This window comes from Curcuma longa, chromosome 14 (genome assembly GCF_044706935.1).
Source record: "Curcuma longa cultivar G26 ecotype Majalengka, Jawa Barat chromosome 14, ITB_CL_G26_1.1, whole genome shotgun sequence".
Taxonomy (NCBI): Eukaryota; Viridiplantae; Streptophyta; class Magnoliopsida; order Zingiberales; family Zingiberaceae; genus Curcuma; species Curcuma longa.
In genome coordinates this window covers 1,630,432-1,658,242 of record NC_133874.1, presented here as the reverse complement: position 1 = coordinate 1,658,242, position 27,811 = coordinate 1,630,432, and the positions used below count along the sequence as shown (strand labels likewise).

At 37.0% G+C, this 27,811-nt stretch overlaps 1 protein-coding gene across 1 annotated transcript; it reads right to left on the bottom strand.

The window, feature by feature from the left end:
* Positions 1–405: 405 nt before the first annotated feature.
* LOC141845376 (ubiquitin-like-specific protease ESD4) lies at positions 406–27,811 on the bottom strand. Its single transcript, XM_074733442.1, is given in 10 exon segments — positions 406–798; positions 921–993; positions 2,404–2,507; positions 6,861–6,980; positions 7,060–7,152; positions 8,385–8,483; positions 8,609–8,664; positions 8,667–8,698; positions 8,791–8,867; positions 27,749–27,811. Coding segments are annotated over 10 exon segments (780 nt in total). The 3' UTR covers positions 406–735.

Below are 27,811 nucleotides of genomic sequence, written 5' to 3'. Positions count from 1 at the left end.
CCGCTGAGGGCGCCGTCACAACCAATCGCAAACAGTGAGATCCGAAGATCACGTCCCCGCTACCACTATATAAACCCCGCAGGTATGAAAGAAAGTCATCTGAAATTCTGGACATATATTATCACTTCTATTTCTTCTCTTCTAACTTAAGCGTCGGAGTGACCTCGCCAAGAATCCCGACGCTCTGCTAATCCGTTCGTTCAGTTCATTCTTCTTCAAGTTCTCATCGGCGGATTAACGAAGATTGAGGTGGTATTTTTATTGACTGGTGGCTTGACTATCGTCGGCATCGAGCCGGAACACATATAGAGAGCATTTCATGTAAGCTAAGGAACTATTAATCAAATGAGATGTGCCATATTTTGAAATTGAAACGCAAATACCTCTTCCTAGCTAACAAAATCATGAATCGCTATAATTACATATACACAATTGATGCAACCAACATATACAAATTGAGTAACTTGACGAGAGACTTAGTTGAAACCAAAAAAATAAAAACTTTACCTGAGAGAACGTTGGCAACATCTTATAATCGATTATGTACATGCAGATAATTCGATGGATGAATGCAGCTCCATCATTTCCCAATACCCAACACTCCCCGTGTACTGTTTCTATCATTTCTCAAAATCAAAAGCTTTTCATCTGCCTCCATGGTTCGCTAAATCTTCCCAGTTCATCACCTGCACTAAAAACTTCAGCTAAACTCAAGCCAAAACTTTTTGTCGTCCTTCAGTCAGCTTTTAATCTAAGAATCTCCTTGGCAGTCCGCTTCCTGAAGTATGACATGTTTTCCTAAAGAAAGGGCAAAGGAATTGTGTAACGTACAATCCACTAGTCATAAAACCTGAACTAATAATCTGGCAACTTCACCAGAGTACAGATAGAAGTGATCATGTGACAGTTTACGGAAGCACCTGCTGAAAACAGAGGCTTAACCCTCGGCTGTAGAAATCTGTATACTTGAGCATGAACATTCCACAATCCCACCTATTGACATAGACAACTATTTCAAATTATCCAAAGAAGACAAAATAATAAAAGGCATATTAAGCTGAACGGCACCCAAGTAGGACTAATACAAAAGGGCATGATAGTTCAGTTTTTATCAACCACAGAAAACAAACAAATGCTTCAATGTCAGAAATTGCTTGGAAGGGCATCCTATACTGGAGTTCTTGCACTTCAAAAGAAGAAAAAGCTATTCTTTCAAGGGCTCAGGTTTGAACATGTTTAGTTATTCAGCTATGTTCTTATATCTGTCTTTTTTGAGCTTGACTAGACTGATGTAGACTCTATTAAAATTTTAATTGAATTTGCAAGTACTGAATTTGGTTTCACTAATTGCTAATCATTTTTCAAAAAAAGGAAAAAGTATCCGGACCTTTTTTTAAGGTGCCTAAGGTGGATGAAAAAATGAGTAGAACTACCATGCCAATTAATCCAATGAAGTCCAGAATGAGTATGCATAGAAATATAACTCCTCTAAACACCTTTTTGGTCATTTTGAATCATATTGTAAGGGAAATTGATTTTAACTCAATAATTCATACTGCCAAGTTAATTGAACATTAATTCGATTTTCAAGATTAATGACTTACTATATCTCAGGAAGATAATAAACCCTCAACATGTTGTCACATATTGTACTTTTTTAGTCTTGGCATAACACTCTCATCTGTCATGTCATTATCATTTTTCAACACCACAATTAAGTAGAGCTGTAGGGAGCATTCCATTGAGTCATCAATTGCATCATTTTTTCTAGACCAAAGAAAAGCATGATATAGAAATGATGTTCAATGAAGGTAAGTCTTAGATGGAGTACTCATTCGAAATGATACCCCAATCAAAGATGATGGCAACTCGCTTAGACTTGAGTTCTCCTTAGGCTATTTACTTTGGAGAATTAAAACTATATAGAAAAAAGGGTACAATGTACACACTTCCAAATTTGAGTAAGAACTTTTAAATGTAGGATTATTTCTTTTCAAATTCATCTTGCTTTAGTTCCAAGTTTATTTGATTAGATACCTTTAAAAAACACCTCAATCCCCTATGTCAAGTCATCTTTCAATTTAATAAAATTAGAGTGTTAATGAGTTGTTGAGTCTGTTCCTGGTCACTACAACCTCACATGATCAGAATAGGAACATGTAGAAGAACTTGTGATAAGAAGAACCATATGTTTTAGCAAAGCAGAGCCATACAAAAAAGGACCAAAAGGGTGGGAAATTACAAACAGATTATCATGCAAACTTAGTGCAGTTTTTCCTCCAGGTGAAAGCAAAAAAACTAAACATTCAAGGGAAAAAAAGTAAAGAATAAATGCAATAGAAAAAAAGTAGATGGAAATTCAGCATTAGAGCAATAGCATTTGTCAAAAAACAAGTAAAATACCCATTCTCCTGCAAAGGTAAGCCATCAACTGCTTCGACTTTCCAAGATAAAGTGTCAACCTGATTTCCATTCTTATCCTTCACTTCATCCATTAAATATTTAGCCTGAAATAATAACGATAGTATCACATATTTACTGGATGAAACAGTAGGTTAAAATAATACTTTCAAGTGTGGATGTTAGGATCACATTGTCAATATATGAGATTAGAGGCCCTATTCACAACTGAACATGATAAAGGTGCAACTTAAACTCGAGAAGGAAACCCATTTTGCAAAACCAATTATACCACAGTTTGTTCCTTTAGCAATACAGAAACTTAAGGTTTAAAGCACCATTCCATGCCAAGGTATCAATCGCCACCTCAAATGGTCAGATTTTGATACCATACAATGCCAATACCCAACACAGTCTAACACATGCCAACATCTTATTAATAAGTCTATTAACTTCTCATTAGGGAGTCTTTACTAGTAGTACCACAATGAACATTTATCTCCAATTTGAGCAAGATCAACTTATAAACATCTCAACTAATAATTGTTAACTTCAATCAAGAATAAATTAAGTAGAATCAATTAATCCTATTGGGGTAAATACATATTTTCCCTTTTAAAATCAAATAGTAAGTTTTTTAATAGAAAAATCTAATATATATATATATATATATATATATATATATATATATATATATATATATATATACTTCCAAATCTATAAATATTTCATAACCCACCTATTTCAAAATAAATTAAATTTAGTGATGTTTGTTTAAGATTATATACCCAAAATGTTCTTCTAATTATCTTGATAAATAATTAATTTCAATGTTCTTTTCTTTCTTTTTATATCCGATTTCCATTCTATTTCCTTTTAATCATCTATCCTAGTATTCAAATACCATTCTCATATGCTAAATAAATATATATAGAAATAATAAAATAAAGAATCGATAACCAATTAAATCCCGACACACTAGATATCATCGATTTAAAATCGCATTTTGTGTTGGTCGACATAGGCAAAACTTCTCATTCCGTAGCCAATTGGCACACGGAACAACTCGAGACAACAAAACAATCGAGGCAAACCTTCCCTCCATGAAATTGCACAATGCACGTGCTTGTTTCCTTCTTTAGCATCAAACCAAACATAGAGAAGCTCCAGAAGGTGATCCACAATTGAGGTGAGCCATCCTCAAGGAATAGCATGACAAACGAGTTTGTTTCCTTCTTCGACATTGAATTGAACTCAGAGATGCACTCATAGGTGGTCCGTGATTGAGGCTAGCCTACCCTCCGTGGAATCACATGTCTACTTCTCCGTGGCCAAATTGAACATGGAGAAGCCTCATTTTTATTCATACGCGGTTGTCTTCCTTCTTTAGCATTAAATCAAACACAGAGAAGCCCCACACTATTCAGTCTCAGCCTCAATGGGAGCTACTGCATGCATGTTGTCTGTTGCATCATTCTCCATGCACATCAAACCACAAGTGACAACTAGCCACCAGAGTGTGTTCTATCCCCCTCCTCTTCTATGATTTGGCTCAGCCATCATAATCCAACTTAAGTCGAATACTAAAAATTTCAACTCAAAGCAAGATTTCAAACCTAGCTAAATAGAATATATAAAAATGAATATTGTTTATTACAATTATTAATTTACTTAGTTAAGATAGATAAATTTCCTAGCAAATATATGTGAAATTTTAAAATAGCATGATTAGTGATATATTTGTAAAATTAAATTTTGAATTGGCAAATATGCATTATTTTTTAGACACCTATGACAAAAGCTAGTAAAGATATAAAATAGCAATATTAGATTTAAGATAATAATAATCTTTAAAGTTAAAATATATAACTATTAATTTAGTAATTAAAGTTATATTTTTAGCTTAAATAAAAAATATAAATCGCAATTACTAATAAATGTAAAATCCTATTAATGTAGCAATACCCATATTATTAATTCAGAATAGAAATTATAAAATATTAATAATTTATCTTATCATTGAACAATAACTTATTTATGTCTCTCGCTAAATTCCATGCGTCCTCTGACTGCACTCACCCCTATCACATATTATTAATATCTATTGATCAACCCCTCAACCACATTGAACTAAACCAAATGATAGAATATTAAGTAAACCCACCCATTCTCATGGCTCACCCCACCTCTTTCATGACATTCTAAACAAACTCTTGAACTAGGACTTCTAGTTCTCTTCTACATATACAGCAACAAATCCTCCCCACCAACTTCGGCTAGTTCTCCTCATAACTTGAACCACTGATCACAATCACTTCTCTTCCTCATGGTTCTAGTGTGCTCCTAGTAACATGGCAAGGTTCTAGCTCCAAGATACTTTATGATACAATGCAATACCTGTTGGTGCAATTGTACCCCAAGTAGTCCGGTGTGACCTTGAATTTTGGTTTTTGATATTTGGGCAAAAGATTAAATTAAGAATTGTCTATATTTGATGTATATTTGAGTGTGTAGGGACAGCAAGAATACAGATGGAGATTGGAGAGCACATGGCTTAGTGTGGCCAAGGTGGCATGGAAAGTGGCTTGGAGGTTCGATGAACGGAGAAGGATGGTATGGAGGCATCTGAGGCACCACAGGACGAGAAGCATCAAGGTGGCACTAAAAGATAGATCCGCTACCTCAATGGCCCTCCTAGAGACGGCCCCACGGATATGGAGAGAAGGTTCACTCAAGTACACAGGCACTAGGCGTATGACGGAGTCGACCATGCAAGTCATCACCTCCTGAGAATCAACCCCTGATCATTACGTCAGCAATACCATGCGCCCACCATCTGTGCTATGCCCTGGGGGCATCAAGCAAGGTGGCACTAAAGCATTGACCTAGCATGGGCAGGATGACTTAACGTCCATAGCGATCGAATAAGATTGCATGAGGCAAACCGAGAGACCATAAAATGAGGAGCATTGAGGTAGCAAGAACGACAACCATTGGCGATGGACTACGTAGGCATGAGGTGTGAAAGAAGGCATGTAGAGGAGTCGTGGACTTGAATACATCTGAGGGGCGTATAGCCTGACAATAGATGACCGATGAATGAAGTCAAGCCAAAATGGTAGGATTTCAATGAGTTGAGTATTGAGTAACCTATATCCACAACGGCAAGGGTAACTTAATATAGGCAAACTCGATCTTAGAAGTGGTACTATCAGTCGACTGATGGTTGAGAAACTTAATAACCTAAATTGATTAAGGGTTTAGGGTTTAGTAGTTGACCGAAGATAGATTCCAATCGACTGGCTCCAAGGACTAATAAACAAAATGGTTCTATTCGTATCTGAGTTGACTAGGCAATGGTAAGTTACCAGTTGACTAGTGGCCAACGTAGAAACTAGAAAGGAGTTGTTACAATTCGATAACGATTGAATTGTGAGGATTGAGTATTAATGACCTATATCTATGGAGATGAAGGTAAAACTTGATATAAATAGACTCGACCTTAGAAGTGATCTTACTAGTAGACTGATGGCTGAAAAATGTAATACCCCAAGTTGATTAAGGGTTTAGGATTTAGTAGCCGACTGAAGATAGATTTGAGTTTACTGAGGTAGTCGACTAGGTCAAAGGAGCCAATGAACAAAATGATTTTGTTTGTGAAGTTACTAGTTGACTAGTGGTCGACATAAAAAGTAGAAAGGAACTATTACAGCCAAATAACAATCGAATTGTGAGGACTAGCCAACTACTGGCAACTTAACAATCAACTGTTGAGCAGCAGACAACAAGAAACATTGAAAATTGAAGGCAATAAAAGGGGAGCTTGGTGGAGCCCTCAAGGCTAGTGAAAATAGGATTGGAAAAGTCTTATTAGAGTTTCTCCCTTCTCTCTAAAGTCTCCATGTAATCCTTGTGCTTTTGTACATTGTAAGAGGTTAATTGATCGAGGAGGAAATATATGCCTTCCAAAGAGTGATCCACAATTGGATTATAGACTGTGGAATAGGAGTGTGGGACTGCCGAACCACGTAAACACGTGTTAGTGTTTGTGTAAGTGGCTGATTGCTTGTTTTCTATTCCATTGCACTACTCTTGTTTATGTGAACTTGCTAGTTCATAGCAAGAGTATAGGATCATCACTTGCATGTAAAAATCGGCATTCACCCTCCTCTAACTCAATCATTTGATCCCCAATAGCATGCAACACCACAGACCACCACGTAATACTGTGCCATGATACAACTAAAAAATGTCTGCACTCACCTGATGTAATGGTTCGATTTCACTGAGCTGGCCAAAACGGTACTAGATTTAGATCCTTGTGCAATCTAGTAATCATTTTACATACATAACTAGTTATTTGTAAAAGGATAGAAAAGCTAAAGAGTCTATATGTGAAAAGCATCTCCAAGATATTTTTCTATCAAACTGTTTGCTTTCAATATGTATCTGAAACATACCAGTACCCTCAACACTGTCATATCCATTTCACCAAGTGAATCAAGATACTCGAACTTCTTCTCCTTTACATGGATTACAGACAAACACCAATGTATTTTTTTGTGTATTGGAACAAATATCTGCATTTAAATTGTAAGAAGGTTGGGAAAAGGAATAGAAAACTAATGCAAGTATATTGAAACAAATGAACAAGTTTACTCTGTCACAGTCAATAAGACTATATCCGAGCTTTTTTTGTATTGTCCACCTTCTTACAGCCTTGTAGTCATAGCCATTCCTTCCGCTGACCAACTAAACAGGGAAAAAAATTAAATGATGAACTAACTAGGATGTTCAATTTTGTTTAACAAATGAAGGTGAATAAACTGACAAAGGTAGTGACAAAAAAATAAAGCAAAAAATATTAGCAATATCAAAAAAAGGATGGAGTGAAGTAGCACACCACGTAATTGTCCGTTTCTTCCAAACAAGAGACAAATAGATGACTTTCAAAGAACTTAAGAAAATATGAACTATAAATCAATCAGAGTCAACGCTATCAAAACAATCAGTGGCAATATTTGTGACAAAATTTCATCACATGGTCACAAGTAAACTCAATAAATATTGACTGCAGTGATAACCAATGATGTGCTTAATTTAACGCCACATTGGAGTCGTATTTTCAAAACTGATAAAAAAAAGTTATTTAAAATTGTGAAAATGATGCAACAAAATCTAAAAATCCAAATAAACAGATACTGAATGTAATTTATTCATTCCTACCTGATTAAAGTACATTTGAGTCTCAACAAGACCAATTATTATGAAAGAGGCTCTGCCCTTGTTTTAAGGCATTCAATCAGTAATACAAAATTGACATCCTCTTCCCTCTTGTTCTGAGATCATTGAATAAGGCACACAAACCATGTTTTGATGATCCCACTTCACAACAAACATCAATCAACCATTAGTCTACCTCCCATTGTTGCCCTCTACATTGAAAAAACTGCAGCCCCACCAAGACCAGCACACCCTTACTACTACCCGCAACCAAGGCCCCCATCATTGCGCCTCTAAAAATCTGTAGTCAATGATAGTCTTCCCACCACCTTTCATCGAACGACTTTGCCCACCATGTAGTCAGCTGTTGCCTGCCAGAACTGTGTTTGCTAGGCTTTCCCATCTCCATCACCACACCAATGCTCAAGCTTCTCCAATTAAGCAAAATGTCAATGACTTCTTGAGGAAGACAAGATGCCTTCTAGAATGCTACCATCATCATCAGTGCATCATCAATAGAGAATCACTATTCAGCAACCAAATCCATGAGAAAAGGGCGTAATCTAAAACTCAGGCCTATTAAACAGTTAACTCCCCAAGTGGCACATAAGGCTAAGCATTAGAGTGAGCCCTTCTGAGTCTTAAAAGAATATGTGAAGATCTAGTGTGGAAGTAGGTTAGTAATCTAATCAAGATTACAAGCATACAGAAAAAGTATGCAAACAACACTTAAGGTAGTATAACAGTTGTTAAATGGTTACCTTTTTATAGAAAAATGTGTTGAAGAAATGGCATTTTAAAAATTTCTTAGGTTCTCTTTTCTCTCTCTCCTTCAACAATTCAAGATAGAGATTTATGACCTGCACAATAAAAGAAGATAATGTTCGTGGAAAATAATGAAAAATCATTAACACAACAAGCAACAACTCAGGGATATTAAGTATTCAATACAAATATATATATATATATGTTATTCAAGGATTACTTCATCATTTAACCAAGCATTGCAGCTTAAACACCGCAAGACCTCTCTGGTGATATGTTAGAAGGCTCATGTACAACTAGGACTTCATGACTGCACAGATATAAAAGAAACTCATTTAGAAAGAAGAAAATAATCCACAAAACTCTCAAATATACTCTATGAAATATGAACCTATGTGTTACCTGTTTCTACCACTCAACACGCAGGACACTTCCTCTTCTTCTTCATCCGTGAGCGGAAAAAAGAGTTCTTTCAAATCCTATATTTATTGAAACAACAACATGACTGATCCACATCATAGAGCAAAAAACAATTATTTTGTGCATATTATTCAACAACCCATGTACCTAAAGAATTCATTAGAAGAATACCTAGCAGAAAGAACTTGTGGAGATCATGGACTTTATTAATTATTCTATTTGGAAATCTAATTTGACATTTTGCATGCATTAAGGCGTACCCTTGTTGGTTGTCAAAATTTGAGAACTGGCATAAACATGTTCGAAGACACTTCTCAGGTTCCAAACTTAGACAAATTGCACTAACTAGAGTTGGAGTGGAAAGGGAGATGAAATACAAACTGTACTGAACATAGGCAGAAAAAATGTTTAAATGACCAAGCATTATTATCGAATCAAGGTTGTCAGATTGAGATTGAATTCATAAATGGTTTTAGGTGAATTATCAAATCACATATTGAATCGATCACAAGTAGTAGCATCCAGCTAAAATATATAAAATGTTAAAGATTCTTGCCTTATCCGGAATAATCTTTTCATCATAAAATATAATTAACAATTTAATATCCTCTTGAATTGGGAAATATTACTCATGGAGCATATCAACATTGACTCATAACCAAATATATGTCCATGTCTCACATTGTTTAAAGATAAAATTTGTTATCTATTTCATTTCATTAATACTTGAAATAAAATGTGCATCAGGGCATTTCCACATTGATTGCTTCTAATCATTACTCCACTCTCATCATTGACTATGTGCCTCATCAGCATCAATTCAGTTAAAGAAAGCATCAATTTAGTTAAAGGATGTAAGACAAATCCATTGACGATGCTTGTGAAAAATAAAGTGATAGACACAAAGTGAGAAGACTTCTCAGCCACCATTGCCTAGTCAGACCCGAGTCTGACTCGAGTCAGACCTGAGTCTATTTTGATGTTTGACAAAGATTAATTAGATCAACTAATCATGATTTAAGTTTAGCTCTACCTGTTGAATTTGTTTTAGGAAAGTTTAAGGTGAAGATTGCCCGGGAAATTGACAACTTGCCCGGGATACCTGGTTTCCAGATAGATTTCCTAACTCCTGGGTTGATTGATGAGGTTCCCGGGAGAACATTATTTTGACCGAGAGAAAAGAGGTTGCCCGGAAATAGGTTCCACTGACAAGTCCTTGCCCGGGAAGGAAATAAACTTAACCAGGAAAGATCTGGCCGGGTAAGTAACAAGGAGAGATTACCCTGGTAATATAAGACGTATTCGGGTTTGGCCGGGAGATGGAGCCAGGCATATAGTGTTGAGGTTACTTCGACCGACAGAAGTAGGAAATAGTTCACCCTGACATGGTCGGGTAAGGTTCATATTGACTATGATCAATCAAGGTAAAAGAGAGTGTTGTCCGGGTTTAGCAAAGGCAACCGAGAAGGATGAGTCAAGGGTGAGGGCGTCCCGGGAGATAAAGAATACATGATGTAAAGTTATCCGGAAATAGATCCCATGGACATGAGTTTGCCCGGGAAAAAGGTTATCATGGTAGGAATCAATAAGGCCGGGGAAATGACGACAACGGCCGGGAGAACGGAAGAAAACAGAGAAGATCCGGGAGACAGAAAGGAGAAGGACCAGGCCGCTGATCGACTCACTGGTCGATCAGCATGGGCTGATCGACCAGCCGGTCGATCAGCACAGGCTGATCGACCAGCCGGTCGATCAGACCAGCGACCAGCCGGTCGATCAGTCGATCGACCAGCCGGTCGATCAGCCTTGGTGATCGACCAGCTGGTCGATCACCCCCTTGTTACCCCCTTCCTGGTGGTTTCTGGAAGTCTGGAAAGCCCGGGAATTTGATCGGGAGGAATAAGCTTTTGCCCGGGAGAAGTAAGATCTTACCCGGCAAGGAGATTAACTTCGTCGAGAGACATTTGGCCGGGTGAAGAGATGTTTGGCCGGGAGAAACAAAGACGAGAGAAGTTTGTCCGGAGAATGCTTGGATAGCGTGACTTCTGTCTGGAGGAGAGTGTCTTAACCGGAGAAGTGAGAGTTTGCCCGGGAGATATAAGATCTTGCCCGGGAAAGTGATTATCTGATCGGGAGAGGTGAAGCCGGGAAGGTATTGCCCTTGGCCGAGAGACAAGAAGCCTTAGGTGGCTCGTGGACGAATGTGATAGCCAGAAGGAGCTTGGTGCTCGTAGGATAGCTTGGTGCTCGAATGGAGAGAGCTTTGGTAGCTCGTCTCCGAGATGGTCCAGGAGGAGTCTTGGTGACTCAGGACCAGGGAGCTTGGTGCTCGGGAATGAATGGAGGAAGCCTTTGTGGCTTGTCTCCGAGATGGTCCAGGAGGAGCCTTGGTGGCTCAGGACCGGATTGGCCGGGAGCTTGGTGCGAATGGCCGGGATGGTCCGAGAGAGCTTTGGTAGCTCGGCTCGGGACCGTGAGCTTTGGTAGCTCGATTTCAGGGAGCCTTGGTGGCTTGGGACCTGAGTGGCCGGGAGCTTGGTGCGAATGGCCGGGATGGTCCGAGAGAGCTTTGGTAGCTCGGCTCGGGACCGTGAGCTTTGGTAGCTCGATTTCAGGGAGCCTTGGTGGCTCGGAACCTGAGTGGCCGGGAGCTTGGTGCGAATGGCCGGGATGGTCCGGGAGAGCTTTGGTAGCTCGGCTCAGGACTGTGAGCTTTGGTAGCTCGATCTCAAGAGGAGAGTCTTGGTGACTCGGTCTCTTGATTCTAGGAGGAGGGCCTTGGTGGCTCGGTCTCCTGTTTGGTCTGAGAGAGCTTTGGTAGCTCGGCTCGAGACCGTGAGCTTTGGTAGCTCGATCATCAGGGAGTCTTTGAGACTCAGAACCTGATAAGTCCGAGAATGCTTTGGTAGCTAAGCTCGGACATGACTGTTACATTGCTTTCTTTCATACTGTCCTAATATTGGAACGTTCTAATGCTACTTTTGAGTGTGCAGGTATACAGGACAGGTTTGGGAGGGAGATTTCAAACGAACAGTGGAAGTTCCAAGGCGATCTTCGAGCTGTCTTTTCTGCAAAAAGGATTACGAGCAAACGGCGCACGAAAGCAGGTAGCAGTACCTGCAGTTGGCAGGGAAGGGAGACTACAGCTTTTGTCAGAGATCCGTTGGGCACAGTAATCGAGGATGCAGGTCTATAAAAGAAGCTGAAGAGGCGCTAAGGAAAGTATCGATTATTCTTTTTGAACGTTCATTCTTTGAAGTGCTAAAATCTTGAGATCAATCTGCTAGTCGAAGCCAGAGAAAGAAGAAGAGCAACGTCCTGGTTTTGGAGAGACAGGCTTGAGCTGCAAGCGGTCTTTGTTGTTCTTCTCATTCTTAGTCTTTGACGCATTCTTTAGTTCTCCTTTGTCTTGTGCTTTATTCATATCTGTTGAGACAAACTGTGGAGAGGTTCCTCCACCGAGAAGGAGAAAGTTTATAGCCGGTGTTACCGGGGTTTGATCTGCCGAAAGATCAAGGAGTCGTCCACCTTACGGACACGCCGAGGAGTAGGAGCAAGTTATCTCCGAACCTCGTAAATCCTCGTCTTAGCTTGCTGATCTTCATTTGCCTCTGATCAAGTTGATTATTTCCGCTGCGTAACCAAAGATTAAGCAAGAAAAAGCGAAAAGTGTGGACGGCTATTCACACCCCCCCTCTCTAGCCGTGTTCATAAGATCCAACAACTGTCACTAGTGAAAAATGGCTGAAATGAATTCTTATCGAATTCTTTCTGAATGAAATCGGAGAGGGCTTAAGAGCTCGTTCTCCGGACTAGGTCAGAGAGGACTCAGGAGCTCGTTCTCTGAATCAGATGGAGTCGGAGAGGGCTTGGGATCTCGTTCTCCGGACTAGGTCAGAGAGGGCTCGAGAGCTCATTCTCTGGACTAGATGGAGTCAGAGAGGGCTCAGTAACTCATTCTCTGGACTAGGTTAGAGAGGGCTCGGTAGCTCATTCTCTGTACCGGACTAGGTCAGAGATGGCTCGGTAGCTCGTTCTCTGTACCAGGTCAGAGAGGGCTCGATAGCTCATTCTCTGTACCGGACTATCGTCGGAGAAGGCTTGGTAGCTTGTCTCCAGACCGGATCATTGTCAGAGGAGGCTTGAGAGCCTGTTCTCTGAATACATGGTCCATTGTGGTTGGCTCGGGTGAGACACGAGTGGACCAGGTGATCAGATTGTGTGAGAATCGAATTCACTTCAGTGTAATCGGTGGGTGGATCGATTAACCAATGGCTAAGATGGTTAGTCGATCACCAGATCGATTACATAGCATTCTGTGAGAAATTGGATATCCCACAGAACCCATAATAATCGATTGCTTGATCGATTATGAACAAGTGTAATCGATCACTTGATCGATTACAGGGTTTTCTGAGAAACCAGGTTACGACACTTAATCGATCACGTGATCGATTATATGGAGTTTTAATCGATCGTCTGATCGATTAAGTCACGCTGGAATCGATTACAAGGGTGGTAATCGATTCCACTCTCTCTTAATCGATGTCTTGATCGATTATGGCTATACTTCTGCGTATTTCTGCTCTTCTGATCTGCTCTTTGATTCTCTTTGATTCGTGCTGATGTATTTTTGAGTTTGCTCTGAGTTTGCAGATATTCAAATTCAAATAAAGAAATAATGAGGAGAGTCAAGGATTGGCTTTCCATCTTACCAGGTTTGTTTGATAGCCAATTTCTGGATAAACGGCTACTGGCAACAACTGAACTCAGCTGGCAACTGGAGAGGATGACTTCAGTGGGTTGGAGGGCTCAGAGGGGCTCAGTGGGTTCAGTAGGCGTGGGTGCATGAGCAGAAGAGAGGAAGATAAAAGAAGAGGATGAAGAAGTAGAGAGCAAAACAAAAAAAAGAAAACTGTGAATCTGTGAATTGTGCACTCTCTACTTGCATTCATTGCTCTTGCTTGAGTTCACTGCCTGAGGTGCTGCAAGGTGTTGGTGTTCTTGCTCTCGGGTGAATCCTCTGATCTTCTGTTGGTGTTGTGGTTGGTTAAGTTGAGGCAATCGTTCTGTAAGTTACTTATCTGTTAACTGCCTCAACCTCCTTCTTATCTCTGTGCTTTAATTCATATCTGTGAGATTTGTTGTGGAGAGGTCACTCCACCGAGAAGGAGTTATTATCTAGCCGGATTCATCCGGGGTGTGATCTACCGAAGATCAAGGGATCGTCCACCTTACGAACACGCCGAGGAGTAGGGGCAAGTTATCCCCGAACCTCGTACATCCCTGTGTTAGCTCTTTCCCTGTTTTTGTTAGTTGTTTTTCTTTCTGTTTCAACTGCATACTAATCGATTGTAGGAGAAAAATAGTTTCGAAGAGAGGCTATTCACTCCCCCCTTCTCTAGCCATCTCCCGATTCCTAACAGTTAAGACACATAAATTTGAAGAGCTCAAGTTAAGATGGACGACATCACCACAACGTAAGAAACTGATCACTTTTATGTAAAAGGTGTTAGCGGCCCCAAATGGTCGGCTCCACTATCATCTATGAGGAGGTAAATCAAGAAACTGCAGTTGGTCACGACGCAGAAGGGTATTATCTGGCTTCGCCAGGATTCAAACTCTTGCTCTCTTCTACAACTCAGCTGCGTCGTAACCAACTCAGCTATGCCCCGGAGGCGTTGATCACAATGTTAGCTCATCACCAATCAATTGACGCAGAGTATTTTTTCCCTGACCAACTTTTTATTTCTATATAAATATTTTCTTGAAATAAAAAAAAAGTTCGATCGTTATTAATGCCAGTGGGTTAAATATTTTGTATAAAGGGCTTGCTACACTAGAATAATCAGTTTTAGCGATAAAAAATTCTATCGCTAAATGATCATTAACAGTCTTTAACAATCAATTAGCGATCGAATTTTTTCATCTTTAAAAAATTAGTCATTGACGTGATTTAATAATAGATTTAAATTTTCATCATTAATTTTTAAATTTTTATCATTAATTAGCGATGAAATATATAATATTCATCGCTAATATTAGCGATGACTATTTTAATTTCCATCATTAATATTAGCAATAGAAATTTAAATCCATCGTTAATATTAAAAATGGAAAGTTAAATCCGTCGTTGATAAATATTTAATATATGTTGCTAATTAGCAACAAAAATTTAAATTCATCGCTAAGACGGTAAAAGGAATACAATGTTCCATCTTTGATCTAGTGATGAATGTTTAATTCCATCGCTACCTTTATCGATGGATATTTAAAAATTTTGTCACTAATATTTGTCAAATTTTTATAGCTTCTTTCGGTTCTTGTATGTTCCCTGTTTACATTGTCATAAATACCATAAATCATCACAAGCGATGATTTTGAATAATCTAATATACAACAATACAATTATACTTCAATAAACAAAAATACAATCACAAACCAATCCAATAACATAACCAAATTCAATATCTTAATCAATCCAATCATGATACAAGTTAAACCAATCCAACAACTTAACAAATTCAATATCTTAAACCAATCCAATCACAACATATCAAATATAACAAATGAATCCACTCAATATCTCAAGTTAAACTAATCAAATCACGATACAATCACAAATATCAAATATTTCAATACAATCATAACATATCAAATATCTGAATACAATCATAACATATAAAATATCTCAATACATGACAACCTATCAAATATCTAAAATATCCAACTAGTATCGAACCCTACAAAAAAATATGGAAAGAAAGGTTATTAATAAAACAAGGATATATATTATAAAAATTAATAAATTAAATTTACATGTTCATAAGTGATAAATAAAAAAAGAAAAGTTAAAAATATTAACATACCTCTCATGCAACTACTAATTAGGGTCCTGAGGGTCTTAAGTCTTATGAGAGTCAAAGTCATGCGGCGTTTGACTTATGCAAGCCATGAATTCTCACATTTCCTGCCCAATTTTCTCCTACCTCAATTGGACTTGGCAAGACTCTTGAAATTCTTGCTCTAATGTGGAGAGTTGATTCTTCAATATAATGCAGCATTTTTTTTGTTCTAGGACTTCTATCTTAGTAGATGATCCGCTGAGACGACCCCTAGCCCTAGAGGTCATTACACGATCGTAAACGATTTTTGCCTGGGATACAAGATCATAGAGGGTGGAGTTTTTTCCTTCCACCAACCACATCATAATAGATCTCATTTATCTGGTCAGTGGAGAGAGTCTGCATCTCACCTCCCTCTCTATCAGACTAAGACGTCTATACAACTCTTGATGAGAAAGTCTTGAAAAACCGTTCCGGTGAATTCTTGCAGAATAAAAATTTTCTGGAAACGATTTCAAGTTGCCCTCATAGTTAATCAAACCAAGGTTTGATCAACGCATTTAGATCATTGGGCTCTTGTGTTTGGTTTACAGGATCCGAGATAAAAGGAATAATTTAATTATAGTGGAAACATTAAATTATACCTCTTCTTAACGGGATGTCTAGAAGGAGTTGAAGACCTCTCGATCTTCTGCTGTATATCCTCTCCTCTTCTCGAACGTTGTGTGGACAACGATCCTTCGAGATGATTCCACCAAGTCTCTTCTCTCCGATGGCAAGAATGCAAGCAATGAAGCAAGCTCTTCTTCCTTCTAGTTTTCTCTTCTCCTCCTTCTTGTTGTTGGCCGCCGGCCCTAAAGGAAGGGAGGGCTTGGATTATCGGCCACAAAAGAAGAGAAGAGAAGAAGGAGGGTGGGTGGCGGAAGGCAAAAATATTTGCTTTGATTCTCCTTGGTCGGCCCTAGAGGAGAGGAGAAACCTTTTGTTGTGTGTTCTTTTGCCTCACCTAAACCCCCCTTTATATAGTTATGTCATCTCATAAAATTTGGTATGATTATAATCAAATCAAATCTTCTTATCCAGATTTGATTAGAAAAATCACAACCAATTTTGTCTGCGAAAGAGATAAAATTATGATTCTAATCAAATCAAATCTCATCCAGATTTAATTCTAATCAAATCAAATCTCATCCAAATTTGATTCTAATCAAATCTCATCTAGATTTGATTCTAATCAAATCAAATCTCATCCAGATTTGATTAGAAAAATCATAATTAATTTTCTCTGCGGAAGAAAATTAATAATTTCATAACGAAAATTTTAATCGGAATTTCTTAACAAAATTTTTCTCTGAAAAAATAATTTCAGAAATTCTTAAAAATTTTTATCCAAAATTTCATATAATTTTCTTAGGTGGATACGAGGTTTTATCTAGAGGCTACAACAGGGACCTAAAGGAGAAATTGGTTTTGGCCTCCTGATGGACTTGGGCTTCCTGTGTTCTCCCTGAACACCCAACTTCAAGCCCATCAATAATAACTCATTCCACTAGAGAGTTATTATTGCACTACCGTACCAATCTCAAATTATAGTATGGGCTCCTTCTTACTATAAGTACATTAATCTCCCTATGTTTAAGATATCATATGTCCGTTAATTAAATAAGTTACTGACAACTCGAATTTAATTAACTTCTGATTCCGAGAGTAGTACCACTCATCCTTTGTTATCATGCGGATCTAAGTCTACCTACAGGGTTTACATGATAATCCTTTATGAGCTCCTCAAGGGGACATCATCAGCTTAGATTATAGGACATAGTTTCCTTCTATAATCAACAACACACCATGTACATAATAATACTTCCCAACTCATCGGGTCTTTTGATCTATCGCTCTAAATCTCACCCTTTGATGAATCAAGGAAGTATATACTAAGTATATGTGCTTGTTATTATATAGGGATTAAGAGCATGTACATTCATAGCAATAGATATTTAGTTCGATTATATAGTCAGTATAAATCGAACAATCCTCAGATGGTCTTGCTCAATACACACTGAGTGTACTAGTGTAATTCTATAGTCAAGACAGACTAAGACCAAATTACACTACAACCAATCCAATGGTTTGTCCAATTCATCTTGGTTGTGAACACTGTTTGTAATCTATAAGGAACTGATAACATGATCTTCTGTGTGTGACTCCGCACACCATGTTTATCTATAATATAAATTAAATGGACACTTGCATAAAAACTAATTGTAAACATTGACCAAATGTGATTCTTATTTCAGAATGTTTATTTACATAGATAGCTAGGATTCTGGTATACATCCCAACAACTCTGACAGTCATTTCATCCTATTTAAAAATAAATTCATATAAGATATAAAATTAAAAAAGCTAATCATTATTAATAGTTAAATAAGTTTAAATTTTAAATTCTTACATCTAATGCCTACGATCGAGGATCAATAAATGTGTCATCTTTTGACTTGTGTATTTGGTAAAAATCTCTCAACAAGTAGGAGATCATTAATTCATGTTCCTAAATATTAAATAATATAATAAAATCATTGATAATTAAATAATTTTAATATAAATATATTAGTTGTAAACTCACCAAGTCCATGGCATGCTCGATGAAGGAACATGATCCAATAGTATGCATTATGGATCAAGTGCTAGGGTTAGCCAGCTCGGTGTTTCTATTGGCTCAAGCTGTCACTGAATTTGACTACCATCTTTCTATAGCCTAGATATGGCTTGCCATGCACCCCAAACATCATTTGGGATAAAAGATAGTCTTACGCCCTTTCTTCTGCATTTGTATAGTAGATCCTTATATAGTTTGGCACAAGTATTATTCTAGGTTTCTTTAAATGCTTCCTCGTGCCCTGGCTCCCAAGTATATTTTTTCTCCAAAAAAGTTTACAAATTAGTATAAACAAATAAATGTCACACCCGGAGGTGTTGTTCCCGTGCACTGGGAGGTACCTCACTTAGTGACGATTTAATAAAAACCTTCACCTGTACATATAAGACAACATAAAGTACTCTTAAACAAAATAAACCAAACTCGACAAGCCGCACGTCAATGTCTCTGAGTAACTCTAAAGAAGACTGAACCAAGGTAGTATCAAATCTGTGTCTGTAAAACTAAAGAATATAGATAGTTAGCCAATGACTAAGTGGGTAATCAGAACAGATGTGCATGAACTTAATATTATTTAAGAAGCCAAAGAAACAGCAGCATATTATAATTTATTATCTCAACCATAAGTTCTTCAAAAAGTTCTCCGTGTATACATAATATAACTATATATGTACTTACCATTATCTTCTGTTATCATTGTCTGGAATCAGATAACATTTTTATGTATGTGCATTAATTATTATCATCAATTATGATAATTTCTTAATCTTTGTTGTTTAATCAAACTATAGATTATCTCAACTCAATTACGATCAATTTAATCAAGTTATATATAAATCATCATCAGTCTAATCTCAACAGGATTAAAAATCAGTGTCAACATTTTATATAATCAATCAGGAGTCAACATTATCAGAGAATAATAATAACTCATATATAGGCTAACAACTATAGTCCCTTATAATTTATTATCATATACGTAGTCTCATAATTTATTGTTGTATACATTATCTAACGTACGGGCTAAAGAACCCTCATCGGTGGAAGACAAGATAAACACTGACTGCAGCCTCTGCTCTACCATAATAATATGTGGGCGGTCAAGTGCTCGGAAAAATGGTTGACCGAGGGCTACACCACGCCACCACTACTCAAGTGTACAGTCTCTGGACCGACAGCTGCATCAGACCACCACTCCTCAGGTGTACGATCCTTGGACCGAGGGTACATCATGCCACCACTTCTCAGGTGTACGGTCCAATATTCTGGTAAAACTTTGGTATAAAAATTAGACTCATAGTTAACACCTTTTTAATGTTTATCATTTTCTTTTATCTCATTTCACGTTATATCTTTTACATCAATTATCATAATGGTTACATTCTCAATATGTATCTTTTTTGACTTGGTCTAAATGACCAACTCAAATCAAATCAAATCAATTCATTTATTTAGGTATCATTATAAGATTGCAGGTAAGGATAAGTATCAACCAGATGCAATATCAATATGAGAAATAAAAGGTCAAGCAGTATAAAGACATGTATCAACAAGCAGAGTAAGTAGAGTATCTATTTAAATTTTAAAAATACCCTTTCTCATTTTAATTCCCCTAGATAAACCCATGAGCGAACAGGGAATAAATCAATTATTTACTCTTTAATAATTTAATTATTTTAACCCCATTTCAATAGTTTAAAGATCATTTTAAATCCCCTTTTTTAAAAACATATATAAATATATAACCATTAAATTTTTATGTATTCATGCACAGGAAAATTATACGAGTCCAAAGATAGAAGGTACCCACATAACAATGAACAGGATTATGATAAATATATCAAATCAACTACAAAGGAAATATAACATGTACTAGAGAAGAAATATCTTGTATTGACTAAATACAGGAATTACCCACTTGATGTGACGCATGTAAAAACTAGAACTTCTCTATATAATAGGATCCACAAATCAAGATCCTACTTCCGAAGCCTTAGAATCAAGCTTCGGTTAGTGGCGGTGGCGTCGCTGCTTGATTTGCTCCACGCGACAATGCCAGGAAATAGAGGACGGTGGTGGCACCAGTCGGTAGGGTACAACGGCGGTGGCGGCGGTTGGGTGTCGTTCTCCAAGCGATTGGCGATGAAGTTGCGGGGGTGGCGTCGTGTAGAGAGGGATCGCGATAGAGGGTAGCGATGACAGAGCAACGACTTCTCCACGTGGCGACGGGGATGCTAGTTTACGGCGGTAATGAGGACGAAGAAGAGGAGAAGAGAAGCGGTGGTTAGGGCTGCTTGCATCGACGACCCTCTTATAGCTCTCCCTACCCGAGTTTTTTATCGACGGACTCGGGCGCGGGCGTAGGCGTCCGTCAGATTCGGCGTTGTGCGAGATGCGGGCACGGGTCACATGGGCGCGGAAGAGAAAGTCACGATAGCGGTAGTTATTTTGAGGAGTAACAGTAATTCCTCAAATTGGGGTTTAGATTTGGGTTAGACCGGTTTATGATGAGCGTAGGTCATATATGATTTTTTAGCATTGTTTAACGCTCATCTATTTGTAATTCATTACATATGATCTACTTTATTGCACCTTATTCATTTATTATTAATTATTTCTACTCTTTTGCTCGGAGATCTGCTCTTTGTATATTTTGATTGATAGGATGCGATTTAGAGCTAAAACGATGCATTATTGATGGTGGAGAAAGAAGTGGAGATAAGAGGCTCACACTGGCCGTGATCGCTGTCACGGGTGAGTCTCTTATGTAGCAAACACGAAGAAATGGAAGAGAAAGAGCAACAAATCAGAACACGGCCATGCCTCACATACCCACGGCCTAGACACGGTCGTATCCCTCCAACAGAGAAGCAATAGTCCAGGGTCGTGCCTACTAGGCACGACCGTGCCTGATTTCCAGAGGAGCGGTTGTTCCCGGCCATGCCCCCAAGCATGGCCGTGCCCATTTTCCAGAGAAACGACAGGCCACGGTCGTGCCTCCCAGGCATGACCATGTCCATTTTCCAGAGGGACGACAGGACATGGCCGTGCCTCCCAAGCACGGCTCTGTGATGGGGGTGTGCCTGGACCCTATAAATATCACTTTTGCACCCTTTTTAGGGTATCTTGGGACATTCTCCAAACCCTAGGTCTTGGCTTGGGGGACGGCACCTCCCCACTCTTGGGGAGGCCCTAAACACTTCATCTCCATCGATCCATCCTACACCGGAGCGAGAAGATCTTCAACGGATGTCCACGCTTCAAAGATAAGTCTTCCCCTCTTTGGTGGATGATGTTTTTCTTGCATACTTGTTGTAATCTTCTTGTAATGGAGTAGATCCTTGAGTTTAGGATGTAGGATGAACATCTATGTAATGATGGTGATGTATGAACTAGTTTATGTTATTTTTCCTATTCAATGAAGTATTTGCATTTGTTTCATGTGTTGAGTGCCTTGAATGTGTTCAATGAAATGTTTATGTGAGCACATATGCATGATTAAGTGGAGTAGATTACTGTGTAGGGGGATCTTAAGATCGTATGACCGGGGTGCCTTGTGACAGAAGGTGAACCTTTAATCGGACTTTTCGAAGTGACCTTTATATGGTGGTAGACTCTCTTAGGGGATAGCTAATGACTATTGATGACTAGGAAAGGATTCTTTAAGTGGGTGCTCGATGATAGAGAGTAGTACACTAGTAGTATGCTGGGGTGCCCGGGTGATAGCGGGAGAGCCATAATCAGGCTATCTGGTGTCGTCCTTAACTATTAATCGTAGCATTAGAGTATCATGGTTTAATTCTGACAAAGTCTGATGAGGTCGAGTTGGTATCTTGGTTAGAATCCCCACAAGGTGGTAAACATTGAGAGTAAGGGAACAAACATGAATTAGGGATGTCACCTAGCATAGATGTGAAATCGAAGTCCTAAACTTATCCATCTCACCCATAAATCCCCAAGTCAATCTCTTTCTCTACCATACATACACACAATCCTCAACTGTTTCACTTCCTTTGGAGTCTAGATAACTATTTCAGTGATATCACTATAGCTAATACACAGTCCCTGTGGTTTGATATCTTTTTATTACTTGACGACAATCGTATACTTGCGGTTCACATCAGTTTAAAACTTAGGATTTTCTGTAATTAATTGATTTGCTTAGTTTACTAGCCAAACAATCTTCCGATTTGGTCCAAACTAGTTTTGTTTGTTCCGTCTTCTCAAGATAAAATTTCTAATCTATTCTGATTTTCTAAAATTTTCTTCCATCATGAACCAAACCAAGTTGGTTTAATTTGATTCAAAACTGATCCACTAAAAATAAAAATAATAATAAAATAATAATAATAATAATTCTCGTATCTGACAATAAAAATTTTGATAATAAAAATAACTTATCAAAAACTCCTAGTAGTAAAAATCTCACATGCGCTTATCTACATGCCTCCTTGTAGTACTAGAAAAATACACTCTTTCTCTAAATTTACCAGATATGTACGCTGTAACTCGATGGTCATTTGAAGTAAAATTGTATTAGAAAATATATAAATATTAAACATATGTTATAAAAAAATATATGAATTAAAAATTACTAATAACACCAATACTTACCAACCCTCAATAGCCCGCAAGACAGCCTAGCCACCTGGTGTTGTTGCTTGATCTAATATATCTATATCTGCACAATAACATTATAATAAATACACATTCGAAATAATAATCAAATCATTAATGAGATCTACATGTAACAAAATAAATATTTTTAACTTGTTCTAAATTAATTTATAATAATACTAATATTCAATCATCATTACAATCTAAATCATCAACATTTTTAGGATCCTTCTTGCTAGACTCAGTTAATTCAACAAGCTCCTCACTATTGGACTCCTAGTAAGGTACATTAGCATTTACAAGTAAGGTAGATGTTGATTGAATATGAGAATCTACTAAATGTATTTTCACTTTTTCATTTTAAAATGCATCATGGTGTTGGGTCGTGATGGAGTTCAGTATTTCTATGGTCAAGCGAGCCTTCGTTCGATAAACTGCTAACCATTCACTAACTCTTTTTGCCTTCGTCAGGTATTCAAGATAAAAAACCTGACTTGCTTAAACTACAAAAATGATAGGTTCAAATTTGTTGAACCTTTTGTTTGCATTAATCTCAACTAAATTATAGTTTGAATGTATTTTAGTACCTGTTCTGAGAGTTGAATTATACCAAGAACATTTGAATAACACATATCTTTTTATGGGTAAGGTAGGATATTCAATCTCGATGATTTCTTCATGTCTCCCTTAATAATCAAACTCAAAATTATTGTTGTTGATAGAGCCTTTTACATAAACACCAAAATTAAAGGTTAGTCTTTGTGAATCTCGTTATGCCATGTGAAATTTGAAGTCATTAACGTAGTAACCAGAATACACTTGTATCTTACGGAGGGGTCCAGATGCAAGATTGATTATCCTTCCATCTTCTACATTTGATATTCTATGATCATTCACCTACAATTGTAAGTATGATATAAATTAGGTCAAAATTTGATATTGATATATGGAAAATTATTTATTCTTTAACATACATAAATTTAGAACCACAATGCAAATTCCATCTCTAACTTTTCTTCTACCTCACTTACACTAATTGATGAATTTTGATACTGAAGTTGTTGTTCGTAGAAGTTGTGATGCATGAAAGGTAAATTTAAGACAATTGGGATGCCAAACAAACAAAAAGGGATTAGTGTTTGATTATATCAATCAACTCACTTTATGTAGGGTTTGACCTCTTTACAATTCAGGAGTATGTATGTTCTTGTAACATGTTTTTCTTGTTGATTTAATTATCTCGAAATAGATACACCAATTGGCTTACTAGGAAACTTGAAAATAGAAAGCATCGTTGGGTCAATTGGCTAAGTATCAGCAGAATTTCTAGGATACTTATGGTGTCTGATTTTGACATTATCAGCAAAATAATATGAACAGAAACAAGTTGCTTCTTCAACCAAATAGATATTGCATATTGACGTCTCGACTATTACTTTGTTACGAATATTATTCTTTAATTTTCTTAAAAATCATTCAAATGGATACATCCATCTATACTGTACAGGACCAGCTAGTTGTGCCTTGTAAGGTAGGTGAACGAGTAGATGTTCCATTGAATAAAAAAACTTGATGGGATTATGCGCTCAAGCTTACATAGTATTACAACAATGTCAGTTTCTAGCTTAAGTATATTGACTGTCATAATACACCTTGCAAATAAATCTCTGAAAAATAGACTCAATTCTGTAAGTGTTTGCCAAACATTATTAGGTAGCAGGTCATGGAAAGCTATCAGAATAAGTCTTTGTATGAACACATGACAGTCATGACTCTTCATTCTAAATATTTTTAAGTTATTCATATCCACACATCAGGCTATATTGGAACCATATTCATTAGGGAATTTGATTTGCTTACTTTCTCTTTCTAATGTATAACAAACCTTTGGAAATTGATTTGTTTCTTTATCCTGATGTAACTCAAGTTAGTTAACTAGTTCTTTTAATTCCTCACGTGATTTTATGATGTCTTTAGTTCTTCCAAGAACATTCATCACTGCATTGAAGATATTATCAAATTTTTTTTCGACATGCATCACATCTAAATTATGTCGAATCAATAAATACTTCGAATATGATAGCTCCCAAAAAATACTTTTTTTCTTCCAACCACATTTGCACATCCTAACAATATATTTATTTATCTCATCAGAATTAGGCTCATATACTGGTAGAAATTCATAGTTGTCTATTTAGTCAATATTTTTTGCACCTGACTTGATTGTTGGCAGAAGTTTTTTTACTATAATATTCTTTAGAAAATTTTTCTTATTTCTCCTGAAAGAGTATTCAACTGGTAAAATTTTGCGATGATTATCAAACCAAGATATCTTCCCACTACAAGGTAATGAAAATGCATCAAACTCTATCATGCAATGTGGCCATGCTAACTTACTAGTCGTGTTCCATCCTGACAACATTAAGTATGCTGAAAAATCACTAATTATCCACAATAAGGCATCATGTAAGGTAAAATTAGTTTTATTTGTAATATCATAAGTCTCTAATCCTACATTCCATAATTCATTTAACTCGGCAATAAAAGGTTGTAAGAAAATATCTATCTTCTTTGTCGGATTCGTTGGACCTGAAATACGCACAGTCAGAAATATAAATTCATCTTTCATGCACATCTATAGTGGTAAATTATATGGTGTTAATATAACTGGTCAAGATGAATATTGCTATCCCGACTGACCAAATGATTGAAATCCATTTACAGACAAGCACAGTCAGAAACATGAATTCATCTTTTATGCACATCCATGGTGGTAAATTGTATGGTGTTAATATAATTGGCTAAGATGAATATTGCTGTCCTGACTGACCAAATGGTTGAAATCGATTTGTAGACAATCCCAATTTCACATTATGTGGTTCCATCGTAAAGGAGGAAAATGTTGTATCAAGTTGTTTCCATGTAAGGGAGTTACAAGGATGACACATTATACCTCCTTCGTGCACATGCTCATGATGCCACCTTAAGTGGCAAGCTGTCACGGCAGATACATACAAGCGTTAAAGTCTAGCAGTTAACAGGAAGTAATACATAACCTTCCATGCAATATATTTCTTTTTCTTCCCTGGTATGCAACTACAATGCTTATAACGAGGGTGAGTATAAATTCTACATTCAATCAATTCACTATCTTCATTCCAATATATCATGTAGTTGTTTATACAATAATCAATCTTCTTTATGGGCAACCCTAAATCCCTCACCAATTTTTTTATACTGTAGAAACTATCAGTTATTTGGTGATCAGCAGGGAGGAACTCTAACATCAATTGACAAATGTCATCATAACATCATTCTGAGAAATGACGATCTGCCTTGATATTTAATAACCTTGTAGTAGTTGATAGTTGGGAATGACCAGATGGAATACCTTTCCACACTTCTCTTTCACTAGCCTTTAATATGTCATATAGTTGCTGAACTTCAAGTGTTGGTATTTCATCTACATTGGAATAATCAACTGCATTCATCATGTCATAAACCATTAATTGCATCACATTCTCATTAGATGTTGATTCCCCTAAAATAGTTGTGTCAGATGAAGAAGCAGCTGAAGTTTTAATTGGATCAAACAGATAAGACTCTTCATGACAGTACCAATTGTAGTAATTTGGAACAAAATCATTTCTACATATATGTACTTTCACGTTATCCTAATCACGGATAGCTTTATTTCTACATGCGCAATGATTACACAAATAATGTAACTCTGCACCATTCATGCATTCTGGATGACTCTTAGTAAAGTTCATAAACTCTTTAACTCCAGCATAATATTCAGCTCGAATAAATCTATTTTTTAATCTATTGTGCATCCAAGCTTTATTCATATACATTGTAACCTTTTGTAACACAAAATTTCCATTGAATAGAAATAATATATAAAACTAAACACACAGATAGTTTAAACTAATTCTTAAGCACTTAGACTTAATACTATCAATAAAATTTAAACTTAAACTAAACATTCAGTTTGAGTTTGAACCTTAATATTGTGATTAGCCAAGGGAAAAGTATCACGACCAAGCTATATAAAGTTTAATTAAATCACTAGAACCTACATGTTATATTTTTGTTTTTGACAAGGTTAATGTTATCCTATTTGTATTAAATTTGTAAGTCCAATAAATAATAATTAATAATAACCTTTTTAAATTTGTAAGTCGAACAAATTTGTATGTCCCATAAGTCCAATAAATTATAGTTAATATTGGTTAATAAGTAACATGATATTTTAAAAAATAAGAGTGAGAAAAGAAAAAAAATTATCCTTCAAGCACTCTACTAAACTATACTAACTTTAAATTAATAATATTTATTATAATGTTAGTTGCATTCTAATAATGAAAGGATTATGCTATTCTATAAAAATTAATGATGAAAGGGTTGATCAGGTTGTATGGGAAGGTCGAGCCCATGGCTGGCGATCTATTCTATTCATAGGTTTTGCTTTAATATCGTGCACTAACAATCATATATCAATCATATAATTCAAATTCAATAACAAACTCTATAACATCATTACAATCATCTAGTGTCAATAAGTATATAAATTCACAAACAACAAAGTGATATATAATATAATGGCAGAAAAAATAGCACTTATAATATAAATGGAAGAACAAGCTTGGAGTCTCTCGAACGACGTCTATCGAACAACTGCGAGGAGAGAAGTTGCATATTAAAATAAACATAAGGACACTATGCCTTAAAACCTCTAAACCTTAAGATCCTACCCAACATGCACACATGACACGAAGAAAAAAGGTCAGACGAGCTCGCCCAAGTTAGGCCTGACCCCATCGAGCTTGGCCAAGATTGCCAGGTTGGGCTCGACGTCGACGAGCTCGCCCAACGCCAT